The sequence below is a fragment of the Nannospalax galili genome, unplaced genomic scaffold (genome assembly GCF_000622305.1).
Source record: "Nannospalax galili isolate Female #2095 unplaced genomic scaffold, S.galili_v1.0 scaffold500, whole genome shotgun sequence".
NCBI lineage: Eukaryota > Metazoa > Chordata > Mammalia > Rodentia > Spalacidae > Nannospalax > Nannospalax galili.
This window is the reverse complement of record NW_008347292.1, coordinates 748,862-771,268: the sequence shown is the minus strand read 5'-3', so window position 1 is coordinate 771,268 and position 22,407 is coordinate 748,862. Positions and strand designations below refer to the sequence as shown.

Genomic DNA, 22,407 nt, shown 5'->3' with positions numbered 1-22,407 from the left:
TAGATAGACCCACTGCAGGGGAGCTCCAATTGCCTTACCGTGCATCCCTGTTCAGCATGGAAGAAGCCAGAGCAGTCTGGTCCCTATTCCCTATTGGGTAAGCTCTTCAGATGATGGTTTGATAAGAATAGGAGGTAGGAATTGGCTAGGTAGTTAGGGCAGAAAGGCCCCCAAAGAAAAGTAATCAGTGCCTTGGCTAAAAGTCAAAATATCCTTGGACCTCTTAGCAACATACTCTGTTCCAAAGGTCAAAAATGTCAAAAGTATTTGGGAGCTATTATCTAATCCCTAAAAGATTTTAGGGTTACCTCTTCAGAGGGGGGAATGTTAGAATAGTAAAAAGGCTCATTAAAAAAGAAAGAGAGATCCCCGCAGAACTTCCAGACCAGCCACAGCCATGTAGGTCTCCGTAAGGTCTGTCCGCTTTCCTGAACTCTTCAGGAAAGCGTAATTTCTCCTTTCTTCTCACTTTTTCTCTAAAGCTTCCTTCTCCCAGCCATGTGGCTGCAAGTCAGCCACGTGTCTGACCACTATGCAGGCTCTAAACCTGCGTGGCTTCCATCACTTTCTTTCCTTCTTCCCACTACTCACCTCCTCAGGGCAGTTGCCAAGATTACCAGCTTGCCTGCTCTGAGGATTTTTCTTTAAGATTCTAATAAAATTGTAAAAGCTTCCATTTGGGTCCATTCTTAAATTCTTTTATGAATGTGACTAAGAACCCTCTAGGGGACCCTCTTTCTCCCGGTTTCATATTGGTAACCACGAAGGGATCCTCAAAATTCTAGTAACTTATTTGGTGGTCATACAGAAATTTTCAAGTGCACACTGAATTTGGTTCTTAAGCTAGCAGCAGGTGAACCTTATCCATTTTGCTATCTTACCTCGGGGCATTTGGGCTTAGGCTGAGGGTTGGGTGGCTTTGGTGGAGCATTTAAAGAATTTAAGGCAGCCTGTCCCATGGACAAATGGAAAAAAGGTTTTAAAAGCCATTTTTTTCCTAAACTTTTTCTCAGGCAGAGGGGCTCTAAATTTTGATCTTAGGCCCTGTTGGGCATCAAGAAAGCTGTGCTCATACCAAGTGGTCCTGAGGCAGCTGCTTTTCTAACTAGATCTAAGCATTTTAAATATCAGTGTACATGAAAAGTCAGGGGCTGTGCCCAGGCAAGACATATGCTCAACAAGCCAGTGATTTATGTGCTAGAAATAGCACCCTGTTCCTTCTGCTGCCTTCATGAGTTTCTTTTCCAGCATAGCTTGTATCTAGGAATGAAGAGATCCGGAGAACTTTGCTTGGCATTACAGCTACTATCGTTGGTTGAAGGTACTTTCTCATTTTATATCAAGTCTACCCTAACTGGGGTGCTTTGTAAAAGTAAAAATGGTTGCTGTCCACATTTAATCTGTGAGGCATGTGAATCCCACAGGGCTTTTATCCTGGTGGGGGATGGGCTTGTTTTATCATGGGACTGTGCTCACTAACATGGCCATGTGGCCTGGTTGCCATCATGGCTGCTGACCTCACCAAGACAGAGGCAAATATGTGACCTGGTCTTGGTTGATGACATCAATATGGGGACAGTCACATGGCTTGGACAGTGACATTTTCAAAATGGCGGTGACCTGTGTGACCTTGCCACGATCTTAATCCAACCATGTGGCATGATTCAAAATGGCAATACCCAAAAACCTACTGGTAGCTGGGATACCTAGGAGTTCCCTGAACTGCAGACATTTAGTCATACGTCCTAATTCTCTTGCAATTTATTTTTGTTTTGGTTTCTTGATGGGATCATAGAAGAGCAATGCATTTTTATGTCAGACTAAGGGAGTAATGCCAGATCTCTACAATGGGTGTTTAGGTTTTAACATTGTTTGGGCCTGTTTCTAAAGGGGATTACTTTGAGTTTTAACTTCCTGTATGGTATATTTACCGTTTTTTTTGTTTTTTTTTTTTAAGATGACTTAAATTTTTACATTGTTTGAAATATTTATGGATTTTTTTGAGGAATTATTTCTAGGTTTTGATATTGTTTGCATGACATCTTTACCTAGTAATTTTAAAGGAATTATTTGGATTTTAACATCTTTTATATGGTATATTTGCTGATTTCTAAAAGTGACTATTTTGAATTATCATTGTTGTGCATAGTATATTTATTAGTTTCTAAAGGGAACTTAAAGTTTTTCTAGCCATATGCCTTCAAGACTATCTAGGTACAAAGGGAGCTGACACTTTGTGATGGCTAGACCTGGGAAGCTCATGGGAATTTGCTATAATCCCGGGCCAAACTGTATAAGAGACAAGCTACTACCAGCGCATAGCTACAACAATGGAAGGTAAAAAGGGATAGCCTACTTGGGTGGGAGGCTTAAGATGCGGACTCCACTGGTCTTAATCCCTCCCCTTTCTACATTGTGATTCTAAGCCTGTTTTTCTCTGGATTAGAGTATTTCCCTCTCTGATGCTCAGTTGCTATCTGCTTGCTTTTGTTCCTGCACCATCATTCCCTGGGTACTTTCTAGTTACAATGTCATGGACAGACTAAAGGGAAAGAGTATTGTGAAACTCGTCTCTTTGCAAGTTCTTTCAGGTACCATTGTTTTCTGTGTTCCTTAGTCTCCAGGTTATATGGGTACTTAATCCAAGATTATGTATGGTAAATTCTAAAATGTTTTTTTCTAATCCAGACTGATAACCCTCTTCAAATTCACCCTGTGAGTTAATAGTCTTGCCTTAGTTTAAAAGTAAAATGTGGATAAACATTTTGGAACTTTTAGGAAAAGGGTCAGAGGGAACATTTAAGAGGATATTAACGTTCAGCCCACAAGGGAGCCAGATCAGCAAACCTTCCTAACTTATAAGTGATCATTTATAGTGATTATAATCACTAGAAGTTGGCTAATTTCCCTAATGCATCAGGGCCAATGTTTACTCCAATGGTTTCATGTATGGTGGTGTCGTGCACAGGCAGGATAAGATTAACCAGGTAAAATGCAGAAAGAATCCATTAATGTTTCAGGGTGTTAGAGGGTCACATCAGTAAGAGCAAATAATTCCAAGCAAGCTCCTTCTTCTTTGGGTCACTAGTAAGGAAGGAGAGGATACAGGTACCCTGAGCCCATGCCAATGATGGAGTGATAGTGACTAAGTTGGTAGTATCGCCTTTTGTCATGGTCACTCATGATAAAAGGATGAGAGTCTCTGGAGGATGCTCTGGAGAAGCAGACAAAGAAGGTTTGGGAGATGTTCCAGATAGCTTCTTTTGTCTTACAAGTTGTGCTAGACTGTATCCTTACCCATTGAAATCTATGTGGATGCGGATATCTTTCTGTGCTCAGACCTGGTCTAGGTATACAAAATTTGGCCTGAAATGGGAAATATCAAGGGGGAAGGTACTAATTGAGCCTTTCAGGCTGTTGTCTTCATGAATAGATACAAACTAAACTGATTTGGGGTATAAGCTTTCATGCATCTGGTCACATCATAGCCAGAGAAGATCTCAGGTTTGACATTGGTAAAGGCAGATACTTCTGTCAACCTAATCCTGCTTGATGGTGAGTGCTCACTGCCAAGTGTTCATGGTTTAATAAAGCCTAGAAATATCAAGCAAGGTGACCTCTTAAAGTGAAATGTTCTTTCTTTTGTTAATCCCTGTTCCCAATAAAGGACCCAGTAGATGAAAAGAGTTGCCTAGACAAATGTATACAAGTTACAAGAAGGACAGATGTTTCCAGTCCTAGGAGTCACTGGATTCAACAGCTCTCCTGTCCAATATACACCACTATGTTAAATTCTAAAGAGAAACAAATGCTTTTCTGTATTAATTATATTGGTACATTGTCATGTGCTATTTGAGCTCACTGAGAAGCTGACTCTGGAGATGGGATTGGCCCTCCCACTTCAGAATCAAGCCTATCATCTCAAGATGTGTTCTCCAAGACTCTTCTCCAGGTTCAGGCTGGCCCCCTGACCCGGTGACAAGAAAAAGGAGAACAAAAAAACAGCCCAAGAGTAAAAGCACTGTACAATTCAAAACAGCTAAGGTGTAAACTAATTTCAAAAGAGGGTATTATTGTCTATAGTAAAAGTAGTTAATGGGATTCTCTATTTGGTCACAATAATAAGGACAGTCACTAACACAGACTAATGTAAGGTGTATGGTAAATACAAAGATAAATTTAACTACTTAATGAAAAAACAACAGGATAGGTTTTTTAAGAAAGAGAGAATCTTCTGCCTAGAATTCTTCAGTCAGTAACTAAAGCATGGCAGTTTTCCTGAATTGATTATGCTGGAGGTTGTGAACATCAATTTGATAATGTATAACTATGTACCAATTGCTTCTTTCTACCTAAAGCAAGGTTTTTGTAGACTACTCTCTAAACTACATGAGGTAAAAAAGATTTTTAATTGTCTTGTGTTTTCTATAAGGTTTACCTGGGAACTTAACTTATAAAGCACAGCATATACATGGGTAATATTAACTTACTACATCATCTTATGTGTGTAATTTAGATTCCATGTTTTTTAATAAGATGATGCTGCACACTACTTTCTTCTAAGTCAAACAACTACCATCTTCACATATTCAACTGTGTCCACTAGCAAAAGATCATCACAATTGGGACTTGTTGACTTGACTATTGTATTCTTTAATTGAAGGAGGAGGGATAAGTGGGGTCATTGGACCCTCACCTGAGTATCCAGACAACTGTATGTAATTTGGCCCTAATAACATGTGGTATCTTGGATTTGGGGAGGACTAAGGTATAGTAACTGGGGAAGGCTAGGAAGAGAAGGCTTGATCCATGCTAGGTAAAAGCTTTCCAGTGTAAATACTCTCACTTCACCCATACACCTCAGGAACCCCTCAGTCATCTCTGTAAGTAAGCTCAGTAAATTCATTGATTCCCCAGGAAAACTTTAATGCATTGGTTTGGCACTAGAACCTTAGAAGGGGATAAACATCACTTAATATCCTGAGGAAAAGAATTCTCACAACAGATGGAAATTTTGTTAGTTATTATGTCTCATGGTTATTAAGAAAGAATGGTAAGGTAAAAGATGTTAGAAGGATATAGCAATGGAGGTATTTTATTAATAATGAAAAAGCCTAAGCAAGTGATGGAGGTCTGTGTAGGTTTGTTATGATTTATCAAGGATGAAAAAAAGATAATATACAGATAATCTTAAAATTTCTAAGGTCATAGCTTAGTCAACTAGTTTAAGGATGTCTAGTCAAGGTTTATTTAAGAATGTTTGGTTTTTGCCCAAGCTTTATCTAGATAGCCCATTGTAATGATAAGTACCAGATTGGTGTAACTAACCTTATTGGGTGTTTGGTAGCCATATTTTGAGGCCTATACTAATCTGGTCAGAGGGACTTTAAGGGACAAATCCTTGCCCTCCAAGGTTGACTAAGTTCCAGGAGACTGTGGAACATCTCTCAAAATGTCCTGTAACTATGGTGAGTCACCTGTCCTCTTGTTCAGGGAGGCCATGAAGACACTACAAGGTAGACTTGAACCAGTGTCTAGTCTACAAAGAGGAGAGTCAACACAGAGGAACATTTCCTTAATGCTTCCAAGTGAAGCCAGCCACGGTCAAGCAAGACCTTTGACTTATCATCACATAGATGGAACTGGTAAAAGAAAGGAGCCAGGGGCTACTCCCAAGCCCACGTGACCCCTGAGGAACAGATCCTCAAACAACCTTAGAAGTAAAAATAAATCAGTTTATTTGGGCCAACTGCATGGTCTTAAACACCAAAAAGAAAAGTATAGCCAAATATTAAAGTCATCAGTACATTTAAGAGTTCAAAGGATTACATATCTTGGACATTAGACTTAAGTTCTTATAAGATGTTATTTTGACAATTATTTCTCATTGATGATTTGTTCCTAGTAAGACAATGCTACTCAGCTGTAAGACTTAAATTCTTGGTCTACAATACTGTAGTGCCCACCTGCAGCTGAGGGAGACAACCCAGTATTGTTCTAAAATGATGGCTAAATTTGTTTTCTCTCCCTATCTAGAGGCCATTTAAGAGGGAACTGATTCTAGCCACTCCAACAGATATCAAAGTGCCTGATAACAAATCCTGAGTTCATCAATCACCAGTCCAGCCTTGGCAGGCAAAAGAAAACTGAGGAGGAACCCAGTAGATGGATGCTTTTGGAAGCCCTCATCAAGAAATTCCAATGGACTTTAATTTGGACATGTGAAATTTGCCCTGTTCTGACTTTTTCTGTTCCCTGCCTAGAAGTTGTAATACTAACTTTACTTTTCCTTCACATCTCCTAGGCACCAGTCAAGGACCTTCTTTTCTCCCTATAGTTAAGAGTTATGCAATTTAGGAGTCTTTTAGATAGACCCACTGAAGTGGGTTCCCCAATTACCTCACCCTATGTCCCTGTTCAGCATGGAAGAAGCCAGAGTGGTCTACATCCCGATTCCCTATTGGCAATTTGGGTAAATCTCTTCAGAGGGTGGTGCGATAAGAACAGGAGGTAGAAATTGGCTAGGCAGGGTAAAAAGACCCCAAAGAAAAATAGCCAGTTTCTTTCTTGGCTAAAAGTCAAAATGTCCTTGGGCCTTTTAGCAATATACTCTGTCCCAAAGATCAAACTGTTAAAAGTATTTGGGAGCTCTTATCTAATCCCTTAAAGATTTTAGGGTTACCTCTTCAGAGGGGGGAATGTTAGAGTTTCAATAAGTCCCATAAATTGAACTGGTCCAGACTATAAAAAAATGTGTAGTTTATCTGTTGAAGGACCTACTTTTTCAGTCTCATTGGTCAATCACCTGGTGATAGAACCACTCCCAGGAAGGCAGAGTCGCCTTAAGTTATGCTGAAAAGATGGGCAGAATACCTAGTGTGTTAATAAGGTAATGAATATTTCTGCCTGGAACTAGCTCAGACCCCTGCAGAACTTCCAGACCAGCCACAGCCATGTAGGTCTCCGTAAGTCTGTCCACTTTCCTGAACTCTTCAGGAACTCGTAATTTCTGCTTTTCTTCTCTTCACTTTTTCTCTAAAGCTTCCTTCTCCCAGCCGTGTGGCTGCAAGTCAGCCATGTGTCTGACCTCCATGCAGGCTCTAAACCTCCATGGCTCCATGGCTTTCTTTCCTTCTCCCCACTATTCACCTCCTCAGGGCAGCTGCCAAGATGACCAGCTCACCTGCTCTGAGGATTTTTCTTTTAAGATTCTAATAAAATTGTAAAAGCTTAGAAAGAAAGAAAGAAAGAAAGAAAGAAAGAAAGAAAGAAAGAAAGAGTTGGCTTTCATTAATAAAAATGATAGGGAGATATGGGTGGTGTTGGAGGGGAGGGAGTGGGTGTGGATTTGATCAAAACACCTTATATGCAAGTATGAAATTCTCAATGAAGTTTTCTTAAAGTTAAAAAAAAAAGATATCTCACCATGTTGCCCAGTCTGGTCTTGAACCCCTGCTCTCAAGCTATTCTCCCACCTCATTCCCCAAGGAGTTGGACTACAGGTCTCTCTCTGTTCAACTCATATTTTATTAATGAAAGCCACCTCTCTCAAATCTACCTCAAGACCCAGAATGTCCTCCAGGAAGATTTTCCTATGCCCTACTTTACACAGCTCTGTCTGCCTCTCAAGATATGTGACATTCACATCACCACACAATTTTTCTTACCACACATGGGCTCCTATTTTTGTTAATTTTAATTATACTTTATCAAATGCAAGAGACTCCACCAATTGCAAAATATACCACATGATGCTCCTTTAAATGTATAATTTAAAAAATTTAGTTATTATTTTTATTTTATGTGTATGGGTGTATTGCCTGCATGTGTATAAGTGCACCTGTGTCATGCAATGCCCATGGAGACCAGAAAAGGGCATCAGATCCCTTGAAACTGGAGTTTTGGATTGTTGTTAGCCACCAGGTGGGTGCTAGGAATTGAACTCAGGTCCTCTGGAAGAACAACAAGTATTCTTAACTGATGGGCCATCTCTCCAGCCCCTAAATGTATAAATTTCATTTTCTACTCACTACAGACTTGTGTGGACCTAGACTGTGCCACAGGCCAGTCTTCTGTATACCTTACACATATGAAGCACATACTAAAATAAATTGAACACAGCATTCTTTCACATGCAGAGTCAGATTCTCCCAACTCCCTTTTTCACTTGATCATCCATGTCCAGGTTTTCCAAAATAGCATTGATCCACACATTCAGAGATGTGCTTTTTAAATTTTAATTGCATTGATTAATAAATTATACACGTTCATGGGATTCAATGTGTCACATCATACATACACACTTTGTGGAATGAGCAGGCTAACACGCATATGTGCTTCCTCACATACTTTTCATTTCTTTATGCCAAAGATGTCTAACTTCCAGCATTTACTAGCAGCATCTCTGTCTCCAGGATTTGCTTGATTCTGCAACACTGGTGCATGTGTTTTCTTGATCTAACCAGCAGGTACCAACAAAAGCTTTCAGGCAACAATCAGAAATAGTGACTAAGTTTGCCATGCTGTCTAATGGGAATAACAGCCAGGTTTTCTTATGAGCTGAAGATGAGGAAATCTATACAACTGCTACTTGGGCATGAGGATCAAAAGAAAATGTGGTATACATACACAATGGAGTATTATTCAGCCATTAAGATGACAGAGTTATGTTATTTGCAGGAAAATAGATGGAACTGGAGATCATCATGTTAAGGAAAATAAGCCAGGCCCAGAAAGACAAGTATGTTTTCTCTCATATGTGGAATGTAGACTTAAAAATAAAAAGATCTGAAACCAGGGGAGTAGAAGTACTATTTGGGAAGAGGAAGGGGACCAGGAGGAACAAGGAGGGACATCAGGAGAGAGGAATGACATCAGGAGAGAGGAATGAAAGAGTGAATAAAATCAAAGTGCACAAAGTCAGTGCAGGAGGATGTCACAATGAAACCATTACTTTGTTAATGAATGTATGCTAAAGAGAGATGCATCTTATAAGATGCATCCCAGCTTTAGAGTAAATGTTCAAATGCGAAAGAAGGGTGTTTGTGTGTCTGCATGTGTATAAATATATGTGTGTGCATGCATATTAGTGTGTTCTAGTTCATGTGTGTGCAGGGGCATATGCACATGTGTGGGTGTACATGTGGAGGTCAGCAGCCATCTTTGGGTTTTGATTTTTATATATTTATTTATTTTTATTTTATATGTATGTTTGCCTGGGTATATGTAAGTGTATCCATGTCATACAATACTTATGAAGGACAGAAGGCAGCACTGGATTCCCTGGAACTGGAGTCATGGACAGTTTTAACCACCATGTAGATGCTGGGAACTGAACCTGTCCTCTGTAAGAGCAGCTAGTGCTCTTAACCACCTCTGGCTTTGTTTTTTGAGACAGTGTCTCTCAGTGGCCTGGGGCTTGCCAGTTAGGCTGCACTGGCTGGCAGTACAGGAGTTTGATGACCAAATTCACTGATTCACTGTTCTTTCTCAATCAAGTGGATCTTTTGATGCATTCATCCCTTGTTCTATGCTCTGTGCCGCTTAGGCTTGGGCAATTCACAGAGAATCTCTGCGTGTGACCAGTGGTGTAACTCTGTAATAATCTCTGTTGAAAAAGAAGCTATTTTGATGGGTGGTGACAAGGATACTTGTCTGTAAATTTAAGGATCCGTATTTTGCACACAGTAAGAAATTTCATTTGTCTAGAGATATGAGAGCCTTGGGTTTTCTCTAAGATCTATGACCTCTCCAGCTATGTGTATTTAAACAAATGTCTATAAGAAACACACAATGAACTAGAGGCAGTACAATGTATTCATCTTAAAACAGGAAACACTCCAAAGAGCTAATAACAAAATGAAAGCAATCAATAGAAAGAGAATGGAATAGAAAGCAATCTCCTCCTGGAGAAAGCATGCAAGAAAAGGTCCCTAAAGGCAAACACAGTGTAGCATGCAATTCTAAGGGCTTCGCTAATTAACTCTCAAACCATTGTCACATAGCGAGGAAGAGAATCTTTTTGAAATCTGACTCTGGTGTGGTAAGCTTTGCCAGAAAGGAAATTAACTTTGTAACTGAAGCAGAAACACTGTGTATAGCCATGTCTGCTCTTTGCTGTCACCTACAATAACGGAACATTCCTCTCCATGTCTTCCTGGGAGTGCAAACTCAACTCAGAGTAGCAAAATGCAGAAGGTAGCTGATGAAAGACTGAGCACTGGGTGTGGCAGCACACACCTGTCATCCCAGCATGGGACATGGGAGCACGAGGAAGGAGAGCTGAAAGCCAGCAAAGAAAGAATTTGTGCCAGAGCCACAGCCCAGCCCAGCCTTAGCAACAGTAATGAACAGACAGAGGCTTAGAGGGAATTCTGAAAAGCAACAATACTCTAAAGATGTAATACTTTTCTAACTCTTCCTAATATTTCTGCCTAAAAGAAGGACAAAGATACTCTGAGGCACAGAGGGCAGAGCCCAAAGGTCTATAGTCTGCAAATGGTATGAATTCCCTTGGTTTCAAAAGTGACTCTTTTTTTATTTCCTTTCTAAGCTTCTTGTTCAAAGGTTTGTTCATATCCAATTTACATAAGGTCACAAGTAAAGACAGAATAATATTGATAAAGTATTTGTTTTGATTGATCAAAGTCTTCTATGTATATATTTATCAAAGTTATATTTCAAAAAGACACCATTTTTTTCCTGACAATTTAAAAATAATTATTTTCATTCAAAAAGTAATTCATATTGTATGGTAGCCTGTGCCTATAATCCCAACACTGAAAAAGATAAAGCAAGAGTTTCACCCCAAGCTCAGAGACAATGTGGTCTATATTCCAAGTTCCAGGCCAGCCTGGGCTACATAGCAAGAGCCTATGTCAAGAAATAAAAACAAACAAAACACAGAATTCGTGTTCATTACACAAAAGCTTAAAAATACAGAAAACATAAGAAAGAAAATAAAAAGCATTCACAAGCTATCACCTAGACATTTTGGTGTGCAAAATAATTTTAAATTATTACAGGTAGTATTTTTCAAAGAATTTAAAGAAAACATGTAGTTGTTCTAGATTGTTATAAAAGTTCCAAGGATATATTTTTTAAATAAAATAACTGAAACTGTATTTACAGATGATTATTTTATTTAGAAAAAGATATTTAAAAGAATTATGGACAAGATCTTTAAAATTTAAAGAGTGGTTAATATCAAATCAACTAATCACCATTATCATAGAGAAATTACAATTGAAAATGTACAGATTCCATTCACAGCTATACCTAGGAACATATCTGTGCATAAAAGAGTTAACAGAAGATCTGAGACTGCTATTCTTAGAGAGCTGTGCATTTAGGAACTCAGTTGGTTCCCACCCTGACATAAACTTTCTCCAGATGGCAAGACTAGGTTGCAGCACTGACACCGTTAAGGTGTGGTTTGTGCTGTCACCTGCTTACTTGTAGAGTCTGGGACTCTGCTACAGGACAGGCAGATGGTGTCCACACACAGAGTAACTAATGAGCTTCCCGGTAGAAAATACTTCACAGTTGTCATAACTTGTTACAGGAAGGATTAAGGGTGTACATCATGACTCCACTGGCAGAATCTTTTGGAAGCTCATCCCTGCTGGCTTCCTCTGATCTCTGCCCATGAGCCTTTTCTTTTTACTGGTTCTATTTTATATCCTTTTCTCTAATAAATTTTCCCTGTGAAGACACTGCATGCTGTGTCCTGGAAGTCTTAATAAAGCACCAAATATTAGGTTGGCTGGTGGCTTCCACCACAACCCCTTCCTGGAGGTAAATATTCAACAAAGGACAAAAACGAATGAATGAAGAGTCATGTCATGCTTGAGAACGGGAAGAAAAACAGCCTCTCTGTCCACCCCCATCAAACAAATAGTCAGTGAAATGCCAGTCAATATGCCTAGAGGGTTTAAAAAAGTAGGTTTTGATGGATCAGTCTTAAGATCAATATGGAAGAGCAGAGAGATAAATTATCAACTATGGAGAAGAAAAACTAGGTGGTAGAATTTGCCTAATCCAACTTCAGAACTTCAGAATTATTGAAAAACCATAGTAATTAGGCAACAGGGAAGATAACGCAATGGAACTTTCTGTGGAACCTGAGAACGTGAGTCTACAGCTGCATAAGAATAAGTAAAAGTCCAAAATAGCAAAGGCAATCCTGGTGGAGAAATATCCTACCAGGTGCTATTAGCAACTATAGAAGTTAAGTCAGTGAAATACTGGTACAAGGATGGACAAAGCAGGCCAGTGGACAGAACGAAAGCCCGAAGGCATAACTACCAGGGATGGAAACAATGGCTATCTGAGGTTAGAGATCTTGGGAAAGGATCAATAAATGTGCCAAGACAATGGGTTATCCATACAGGAGAAACAACTCAAATCCCTATCTTGTATCATTGGCCTCTGGTTGTCTAAAATACTTCATTATAAAAAATTTAGCTGAGCTAAATATACACAGCAGAATCTCTCATTATACTGGTGAATCACAGGCCAACAATCGTAATTTCATAAACTGTGCTTCTTGCTGGGACCCCAAGAGCCTAAGAGATTTTTTTTAGGAAGCACATAGCCTCAATTTTACATCAGCTTTAAAAATAATAAGAACTTTACCTCGTAGATCCTGGCAATTCCACAAAGGAGGGTCACCTCTCCTGGAAACTTCTCTAAGCCTTGTTTGAAAAGATTTAAAGCAGTCACAGGTTGATCCAATATGATATAAACCTAAAAACAAGGTGTGTTTATAAAATTACTGATTCTTAAAGTAAAAACATCTGTATGGCGAGTTTATAACTACTGATTAGTAACAAATTATCTCTTAGAGTATTATTTTATTTATTATTTTTATTTTATGTGTACGTGTGTATTGCCTGCATGTAGGTAAGTGCACCTGTGTCATGCAATGCCCGCCGAGGCCAGAAGAGGCTATCGGATCCCCTGGGACTGGAGTTACAGACAGTTGTTAGCTGCCATGTGGGTGCTGGGATTCGAACCTGGGTCTTCTGCAAGAACAACCAGTGCTCTTAACTGCTGAGCCAACTCTCCAGCCCCGCAAAATATTTTTTAAAAAGGAAATTTTCCCTCTATATTCACGTAGACAATAATAGATTTAAATCAACTTATACAAAACACGTGAAGCCATGTATTTAACAACAGTTATAATAAAATGCACATTTTTTCCAGCTATGTACCAACAATTTTTCAATTAACAGGATGTATAATGTTGCCTGAACCTATCTTCTGAATCTTCTTTATCACACTTTTAAAATAACTTTTTATTAAATTTATTCCTTGACAATTTCAGGCATGTATACAATGTATTCTGGTTGCTTCCCCCTACCCTCCTTCACATCCTTCCCACTCCTGCCAACCTTACCCTCCTCCCTAGAAGTTTCCTTTTCACATTCCTGCATTTTTGTTTTATGGCCACTGAGTTTATCCAGGGCTGTCTGGACCCATCCATCAGAGCCTGGTGGGCTCACCAGTGGGTTCACAACTGAACATACTGACTGTCCCTCCCCCAGAATCCACCAGTAGCCAAAAGTTCAGCAGGATAGAGTACAGCTCTGTGAGTTCATATCTAACCTATGACTGACTGACACAGGCTCAGTCTTGTGTAGGCAGTCACCTGCTGTGAGAGCATGATTGACAGAGTTTCGAAGCCATTCTCCCTGCCTTCTGGCTCTTACATTCTTCCTGCTCATACCTAATACTTCTTAAATCTGGAAAATCCTTACAGGTACAGCATGATGATATAACTATCATTTTATCAAGTTTTCTTTGAAAGTGGCCTTGGTAAGGGTTAAGAAGTGATTTTATTCTAATACAGGTATAACATTCCTTCTCTGAAATATTTTAGAACAGAAATGCTTTCAATTCCAGATGGGGGTGGTGGAGATTTGGATATGCATAATGAGATACCTTGGGAATGGAATCCAAGTCTAAACATGAAATCCATCAATTTGTCATCTAGACTTTTTGCACATACCTTATCGCAATTTACACAGTATTTTTAGTGCACCTATGTTTTGACCGGGACCCATTCCACGATGTCAGATGTGGAATCTTCAACTTGTAGCAACATGTTGACACTCAGTAAACTTCAGATTCTGCAGCATTTCATATTTTACAGATTCAGATTCAGAAGAGGAATGTCTGTCCCACCTGAATTAGAAATTCCAGGTGGCCCTTGTACTAGTACCATGAGAGTGATGCTATGCAGCAGGATAGACTCTGGACTTGAATACTGGCTGTTAATAGCCCAGTGACCCTGAAACATTGACTTCTTGAAGTCTCATTTCACTTAGCACCACAAAGGAAAAGATAAAACCTTACCATGTATGGTTACTATAAGGATTAAGTTCAACTTTCTTTACAAACAAACCTGCTACAGTGCCTTATACTGAATAGTGTTCAATAAAAGAGAAATAAGATTTGTATTGCTATAGCAGAGCTGAGTAACCGAGGGCCTAGAAAAACAGTCTATGAAATGGTCCTGGTATTCAGAGCAGGGTCTGGTGGCACAAGGCTGGCATCTCCACTACCCAGGAAGGTGAGGTAGGAGGATGGTGAGTTCAGTGTCAGTCTGGACTATAGAGCAAGATCCTGTCTCAAAAGTAAAAGCTCTGTTTCCTATAACCTACTCTGATCTGAAACAAAATGGGTTCTAGAAAAGGCCTCTCTGGGGCCTGTTCCCTACAGGGTGGTGTGCCTATGGTGTTTTCTTCTGTCCAGACAAGTAATCTGTCAAAGGACTGTTTTATTTTCCCACAGCAACCAGTTTCTTGTGAAGTGGTTACCCTCCATATGTTATTTTTCACCTTGCTATAAAAACTATGTTAAATCTGAACATATTAATTTGCCAAATATTCCTGAAGGAACTGGTGACTTTCCCCCACATAACGGCCAGCACTGCGAAAGGACAGTTTTCACTCAAATTAAGAACATTTACTTACTTTTGCCAGATAGAGAAATGTATCTACCATTTCCTGCTGCTTCAGGGCTGATTTAAACTGTTTTTCTGCTTCGCGATACATTCCTAGCCTAAAAAAGTCATTTAAAAAATTAGACACTTAATTTAAAAACCAATACTGCATCATTTTTTCAAACCCTGGGACTATGAACAAAGACACACCTCATCTTAGAGCAAGCATATACCAAAGTAGGTAATGCAGCAGACATTGATTTTAACATGTATGTTAAGAGAGGCTAGCAAATGCCACCTGTCTCCACCGTCACTAGCTAGCTAATCCTCCGATGGTATATAAAGACTGTCTGCAGCCTAGTCACAGCAAAGTGAGGTCACATCAGTTCACTGCCACAACAGCTTATGATCAGCTGGACATATGACAAGTGACCTGAATAAATGCTGAGCTTCCAACTTACTAGAAGAACTAAAAGATGGTGTTTCTTTGAAAATAACTCCTGCCCTCAGACAAAAGCCGATTTTTGAGTTTTCCTAAACTATTTTAATGAAAGCAACAATTGCCACTTGAATAATATAGATACATCTTCGTTTCTAGAAATCTTTTTTTCCTTTGCCCTTATTAGACATCTGATACTGGCTGCCTCCTCTGTGAACCTGAAATTTGCTCCTTGCCTCAATACGACTGTCATGATGTTAGTGCCCATCTCTGCGGTCCAGGAAGCACTGCTACCACTAAATCTGTCACCAAAGCACACAGCATTCACTCAGCTTGTCCTCAGCACATCTGTTGGGCCTCCTCCGAGCTACTCATTTCTAGCAATCTTAGCTACTTAGATATAATGGTTTACAAAATAAAATAAAAACAATTTATAGTATGTTTCACAGTGATACTTTTGTATAAAGTCTAGAAAGACTAGCTCCGATCATTTTTCATGATCTAAACCTCAAGTATTGGTGTGACTGATATACTAACAGCTGTTGGAAGTCAAAATTAAAATACTAGGGAGACGCCAAAGGACTATTGTGAAGTTAGAGGGCATGTGATGTGACAAATGTCTCATAAATTCCACACAGACTATGTATAAAATGTTATCAAAGGACCCCAAAGTTATGAAAATCAGAAATAATAAAATATAAAACAAATCTACCACATGAATTATTATACAAAAAAAAATGGAACAAGACATATTCAAACAAAGTCTAGGCATTCAGGAACTAGCTCAGTTGGTAAAGTGTTTGCCATACAAGCATGAGGACCTGAGTTCTAGCCCCAGAAACCACATAACAAAGCTGGGCATACTGGTGTGATCCCAGTGCTGAGGAGGCAGAAACAGGTGAATGGATCCCTGGGCCTCTAGGCAATCAGCCTGGGTCAATAGGCAAACCCCAGGCCAATGAAAGGCCCTGTCACAAAAAAACAAGGTGAACAGCACCTGAGGAATGACACTCAAGGTTGACTTCAGGCTTGTACACAGACAGACACATAGACACACACACACACACACACACACATATACTTACCTATACACATACATACATACATAAAAAAGTCCATGAATAATGAAAACATCAGTCAAGTTCATAAACTCAGGCCAGTATCAGAGTCCAGAGAGGCAGTTCCCACTAGCTGCCAACATTCTCTCTGCAAATGAACTCAGCACAACTATGAAAAATCACTGTATGTGCATTTTATGGTGTTAAAGAGATGTAAAAATGAAGAGGATAATAAGCACATCCTTAACATGATGGCAAGTGAAGATTGAAATAAATGTGTTCACTAACTGTATTATAGCCAATGAGAAAATTTCCTTGCAGAAAAGGGAGCAAATCAAGAGAACAATGGACAAGATTCCTACAGCTAGATAAGGTGTGCCAGGGATGCATCTCCAAGGGGAAGTAAATCATGGCACACAGGCAAGAAAGTGCATAGTATATTAGGATCATGCCAATGAGTCTGCCACGTAAACCATGGCACACAAGCAGGAAAGTGCATAGTATATTAGGATCATGCCAATGAGTCTGCCACGTAAACCATGGCACACAAGCAGGAAAGTGCATAGTATATTAGGAGCATGCCAATGAGTCTGCCACGTAAACCATGGCACACAAGCAGGAAAGTGCATAGTATATTAGGAGCATGCCAATGAGGCTTAACTGAAAAGGGCATAACAGTGAAACAGATATGGGCAAGTGGGTAGACTGGGACCAAAGCATGAGACTACACTGAAAACTCAGAATGGAGAGTCACCAAGGAATCCAGCAGCAGCTGTTTGCTGAGAGCAGTTACTTTCACTAAGGAAGGGTTGATGAGATGAGAAACTAGAGGCAGAAAACTCAGAGGTTACTGTAAGAACTCAACAAACAATAAAATGCCTGGAATTCTGGCATTGGAGTAGGATTGGGTAGTTAGACGGCAACCTTGAGAGTCACTGCAGAGGTAGAATCAGTAAACTCAATGGCCAGGAACAAAGAAGTTGAAGTTGACTCCATGCTATATCCTGTGGGAATGCATCTTCAGTCTCTCCAGTTGAAGTCAGGAGCCTCTGTATGGGCTCCTAGTATACTATGCACTTGCTTCCGGCATAATGGGAATCCTTAATAATAATTATTGTCATCTCAGCATTTGAAAGAAAGGACAGTCTAATAAACCTTTGTATGCACATTTGAGAGTAGTTGCTCATGAAATACTTTGCTAAATGAATGTATGAATGAGTGAATACCAAATACACAATAAAGATGTTCTGAAGAACAGAGAACACCACTTTAATAAGCTCATTTAAATGGCATATATGGGCAGCAGAAAGAATCCGAGTTATGCTTTCCATTAATTATTAATACTGTCTGAAGGTTTTGCTTGGAAGCTCAAGATGTTAAGATTGTCTTTAAGACTTAAACTCATAAGATTTTAATGTTATGGTGGTCTCAAATGACCTTCTGGCATATAACACAGTTCAATCTAGCAACAGGAAAAAAAAAATCACTTTGGAGTTCCCTCAGTGGAAGGTATTCTTGATTTCAACATCAGAGCAGTGAGCATCCCTTCAGCCCATTTACATCCTTCGTTTTCCCACAGTGCTTAAATAGCTGAAGTTTATAGACAGTGAAGGTTGTTCACAATAGCTGAAGACAGTTTTGCTTTTAAATAATAAAATACAATTTACACTCATAAAATATAAATGTTCATTGTTTCCATTTTCCCTGAATGTTCTAAATTATTTCAATATCAGCAACAAGTTACAGATCGTATTTACTCATTGCTAAACATTCCTAAACTTAATTACAACTTTCCTGATCTCTCAGTTTGTTTTCTTTCAAATGTACTTAAACATTAAGTACGTGTAAAATATTCAGGTCCTAGAAAAACAATAAAGATTATAGAAATAAGAGCCAGGTCTGGCAAAGAATACATGTAATCATGGTACTCTGGAGGCTGAAGCAGCACGATCATGAGCTTAAGACCCGCCTAGGCTACATGGAAATACCCTGCCTAAACAAACAAACATACTAAATAAATAAGGTTAAATAAGAGAACCAGAATCAGAAGCTGGAGCTCAAATTCTTGCTCTCACTTATTAGCTATATGAATTTAGCTACTTCACATTTGTCAGGCTCAGTTCTTCTCATCTGGGCAAAAGACTAGTAATAGCAGCTACCACCAGGTGCCATGAGCATTACGTGAGATGTTGTAAAGTCTGAACAAGCTAGCTCTTAGCTGTAAGGTCTCTTACAGATGCAAGGCATTGGTGTAAGTGAAAATGTGGAAACTAGGAGGATAGATCGAAATGAACCCTCTGAGTTCTAGTCCTGTATTTGTCACTAACCAGCTCCTGATGAAAATCACACCTACTCTCTGGCTTTGACTTCCTAGTCTGACAAAGAGGCTAGGCCTGATAGCTCCAAAGCTTCCCGCTCAGGCTCTAGACCCCTACAATTCTCAAGGCATTGGCACTTTCTTACTGCTGCCATGGGTTTGTTCAGTGAACGCTTGCTCAGATAAGCCCAAGTTCTCACTGCTTTGTGAAAAAGTTATTTTTTTTTAAGTATCAGATTTGACACTATAAAAATATTGCCACTTCTAAGACCTTCACAAATAAGATTTTACCTGTAGTAACATTTTCCAATCTGTACTTTCCACCACCAGTCCTTGTACTGAGAATGTTCCGTGGAAAGGGCTGCCAGATCCAAAGCCTTAGGAAACAATTCATTTTCAATTAGGATTTTCTTTTCTAACAGTAAACAGGCAGAAAGATAAATAATGAAATAAACCATATAATTAGCATCAATCAAAACATGCATTAGAAATCACACAGAAATTCAAGTTGCCCATGTTTCCAGATGGCCCCACCAATTTTCTCTAAATAATCAGTTCCAGGCCAGAGAGCTACACAGCACATGAGTTGGAAACATTGATCAAAGGGAAGCAGATGCACACCATACTGGGATACAATTTGAACACAGAAGGCACAAAACTGAAATTTTAAAACCTTTTACTTTCAACCTACTATGTATATAACAATTCAAAATGCCTCAAAATTCAATGGGTGTCAAGCTTTTTGTAAGATGGTTCCAGTGGCAGTCCTCATATTAAATACAGATGGAGTGAAGAATCGAGTAAGCAGATAGAAAAGGGGTTTGGAAGGGCTGGAGCCATAGCTTAGTGGTACAGTGCTTACCTGGTACACATAACTAGCCTAGGTGCGATCCCTAGTACCGCCAGGGAAAAAAAGAGAAATACTGACTTGATTTAAGAGGCTGGGGAGATAGTTCGGGGGTAAAGTACTTGCTTTACCTGAGTTCAGATCCCCAGCACCCACATAAAAACAAGGCATGGCACCATGCACTGTAACCTCAGTGCTAGGGGACACATACATAAATCCAAAGAAAGAAAAAGCCTTCAGAGAATGGGTTCACAAAGAAGAAGGGAGGGTATTAGGGTAACCACTGCCTTGAGTGGCCACTGCTCTGACATCACTTTACATTTCAAGAATTAATTTTTTATCCTTATTTTAGCTGTCTTTCCCGTATCTTTTTTAAAGATTTATTTTCATTATTTTTAATTATGTGTATGTGGGGGAGTATGTGCACATGAGTGTAGGTAGCTGTAGAGGCCAGAGGTGTCGGATCCCCTGGGAGATGGAGTTACAGGTGGTTGTGAGCCGCCTGATGTGGGTACTTGGAACCGATCCTCTGCAAGAGCAGTAGGCACTCTTAACTGCTCAGCCATCTCTCCAGTCCTAATCCCAAATCTTTTCTATCTTTTTTCTTTCCAGTGTTTGACATGATCAGATGAAAGATAATCAATAAGAATTAGGATTTTTATAGAGAGGAAATGGAAACTCTTTTGACAAAGGAAAAAATGAGTCTTTGTACAAATCTGAAACTCATAGAAATCGGAATCTATAAAGATTTGATGAATACTAAGTGAGAACACTGATTTTTAATATTTATTATTCTTCCTCTCATGGTTGAAACTGTTTTATTCTGCAGTCAGTGTTAATATAATCATGACAACCAACAGTTCCATTAAAGAAACTCTTAGAGTTTTCAGTTCTATCATCTCAAAACACATTCCGCATTACTGTCCACCGTGCATATTACCTCTGCTCTGAAAGGAATGCCAGAGGAGTCCTTTCAGCCTCTTATTGCAAAATTAATTACTTTCCCATGTGTTCATCATCTTCTCTTGCTCCAGGGGAGACCCCTAAATATGCAAACTACTTATCCAGGAATGGTGTTGCCATGCTGAGCCTCTAATGGACTTGAAAAAACAACATCTCTACTTGAAAGCTATGGAAATTAAAAACAAGCCACATCTGATTATATTTTCATATGTCCATTTTTCTTTCACCCATCTAGCCATAAAAGTGAAGGGGAAAAAAAGTATAACTTCAAGTGGTATTATCTCTGGAAGTGCTAGGAAGATGTATTTTCAATCAGCTCCATTCAGGGATATAGTGTAAATACCTGTGCATATTAACTTTGACTCAATCTTCAGACAGACCTTTCCCACCAAATAGATCATGTTTACTATCATGTTTAATATAACTAGACCTTCTACTGTCTTAGAAAAAGCAGCCACTCAAATGTTTTTATGTACCCTAACTTCCCAAGGTTAGATTTAGTGCTTATGATGGGTGGCTGAGTTTCCTTTAGATACGGTCCTGAATTAAGTCTTCCTATGGAGGAACCAGGTGTTTCTGTTCATCCAAGTAAGGAAAAATATAAATTACTGATGCAGAATAAAAACAGAAAAGCATATTCTAGCAATCATTCTTCACAGGACAACTTAGACAGAACTAGATGAAAACATTGTGACAACTTCCAAAGGCCCCTGAGCCCCCTGAGGACAACACTTTCCATCTTTGCTGTTATTTTGGAATATTGCTGTGCTCACCAGAGGCACTTGAGAATGACTTGTTCAAAGAATTAACTAGATTGTTTTTGATTGACGTTGAAAATAGCTAAAGAGGCAAACAAAACTTTTATACTAAAGAATCCATAATTTAGGCTATAAACATTTAAAAACTTTAAAGTAGTGACATAATGACCAATATTTCTTTAAAATCTTGATTTGTGTGTGTCGGGGGTGTACACATGTACATCTTGTTTTTTGAGACAGTTTCTTTCCCTGGCCTGAGCTTACTAAGTAGGGTGCCAGTAGTAGTAAAGGAATCTGCCTGACTCTACCTCCCCAGCACTAGGATTTCAAACGTGATTCACCACACCTATTCTCTCTTTTTAAAAAAAAAAAATATTTATTATTTTTATTTTATGTGTATGAGTGTATTGCCTGCATGTATGTAAGTGCACCCATGTCATGCATGCCCACAGAGCTCAGAAGAGGGTGTTGAATCCCCTAGAACTGGAGTTACGGACGATTGTTAGCCATCATGTGGGTGCTGGGATTGAACTCGGGTCCTCTGTAAAAGCAGTCAGTGCTCTTAACCACTGAGCCATCACTCCAGTCCCTCTCTTTTACAATTAAATACTATTATTTTTATTTTATATGTACGAGTGTTTTGCCTGTGTGTATAATCGTACTATGTGCATGTCTAATGCCTTGAGGAGGCCAGAAGAGGGCCTCAGATCCCCTGAAATTGGAGTTAAGGACAGGTGTGAGCCATTATGTGGGTGCTGGGAACTGAACCTGGGTTCAGTAGCCAGTGCCCTTAACCACTGAACCATCTCTCCAGTACCCTATAGCTTTTTCTACATGGGTCCTGGGGATTGATCTCAGGTGCCCATGCATATCATGATGCACACATGGAGGTTAGAGGACAACTTACAGGACTTGGTTCCCTCCTTCCACCATATGGGTCTCAGGGATTGAACTAGGGTCATCAGGCTTGTCAACAGGTGCCTTAACCATCTCTTTTCCCCCTCATCATTGAAATGTTGCTTCAAAGCACCCACAGTATTTAGCTGTAGCATTCTCCCTTTCAGCAGACAGGGATAAA

General features: G+C 39.4%; 1 protein-coding gene across 2 annotated transcripts in view; it reads right to left on the bottom strand.

The window, feature by feature from the left end:
- Ttc8 (tetratricopeptide repeat domain 8) overlaps positions 1-22,407 on the bottom strand; it is an 80,554-nt gene that overhangs the window by 27,019 nt on the left and 31,128 nt on the right. For both annotated transcript variants that reach the window (XM_008843798.3, XM_029568617.1), the window contains 3 exons: positions 19,053-19,138; positions 14,979-15,066; positions 12,637-12,747 (listed from right to left, as the gene is read on the bottom strand). In XM_008843798.3, the coding sequence (XP_008842020.1) occupies positions 12,637-12,747; positions 14,979-15,066; positions 19,053-19,138 (285 nt within the window). The remainder of the gene's footprint in view (positions 1-12,636; positions 12,748-14,978; positions 15,067-19,052; positions 19,139-22,407) is intronic.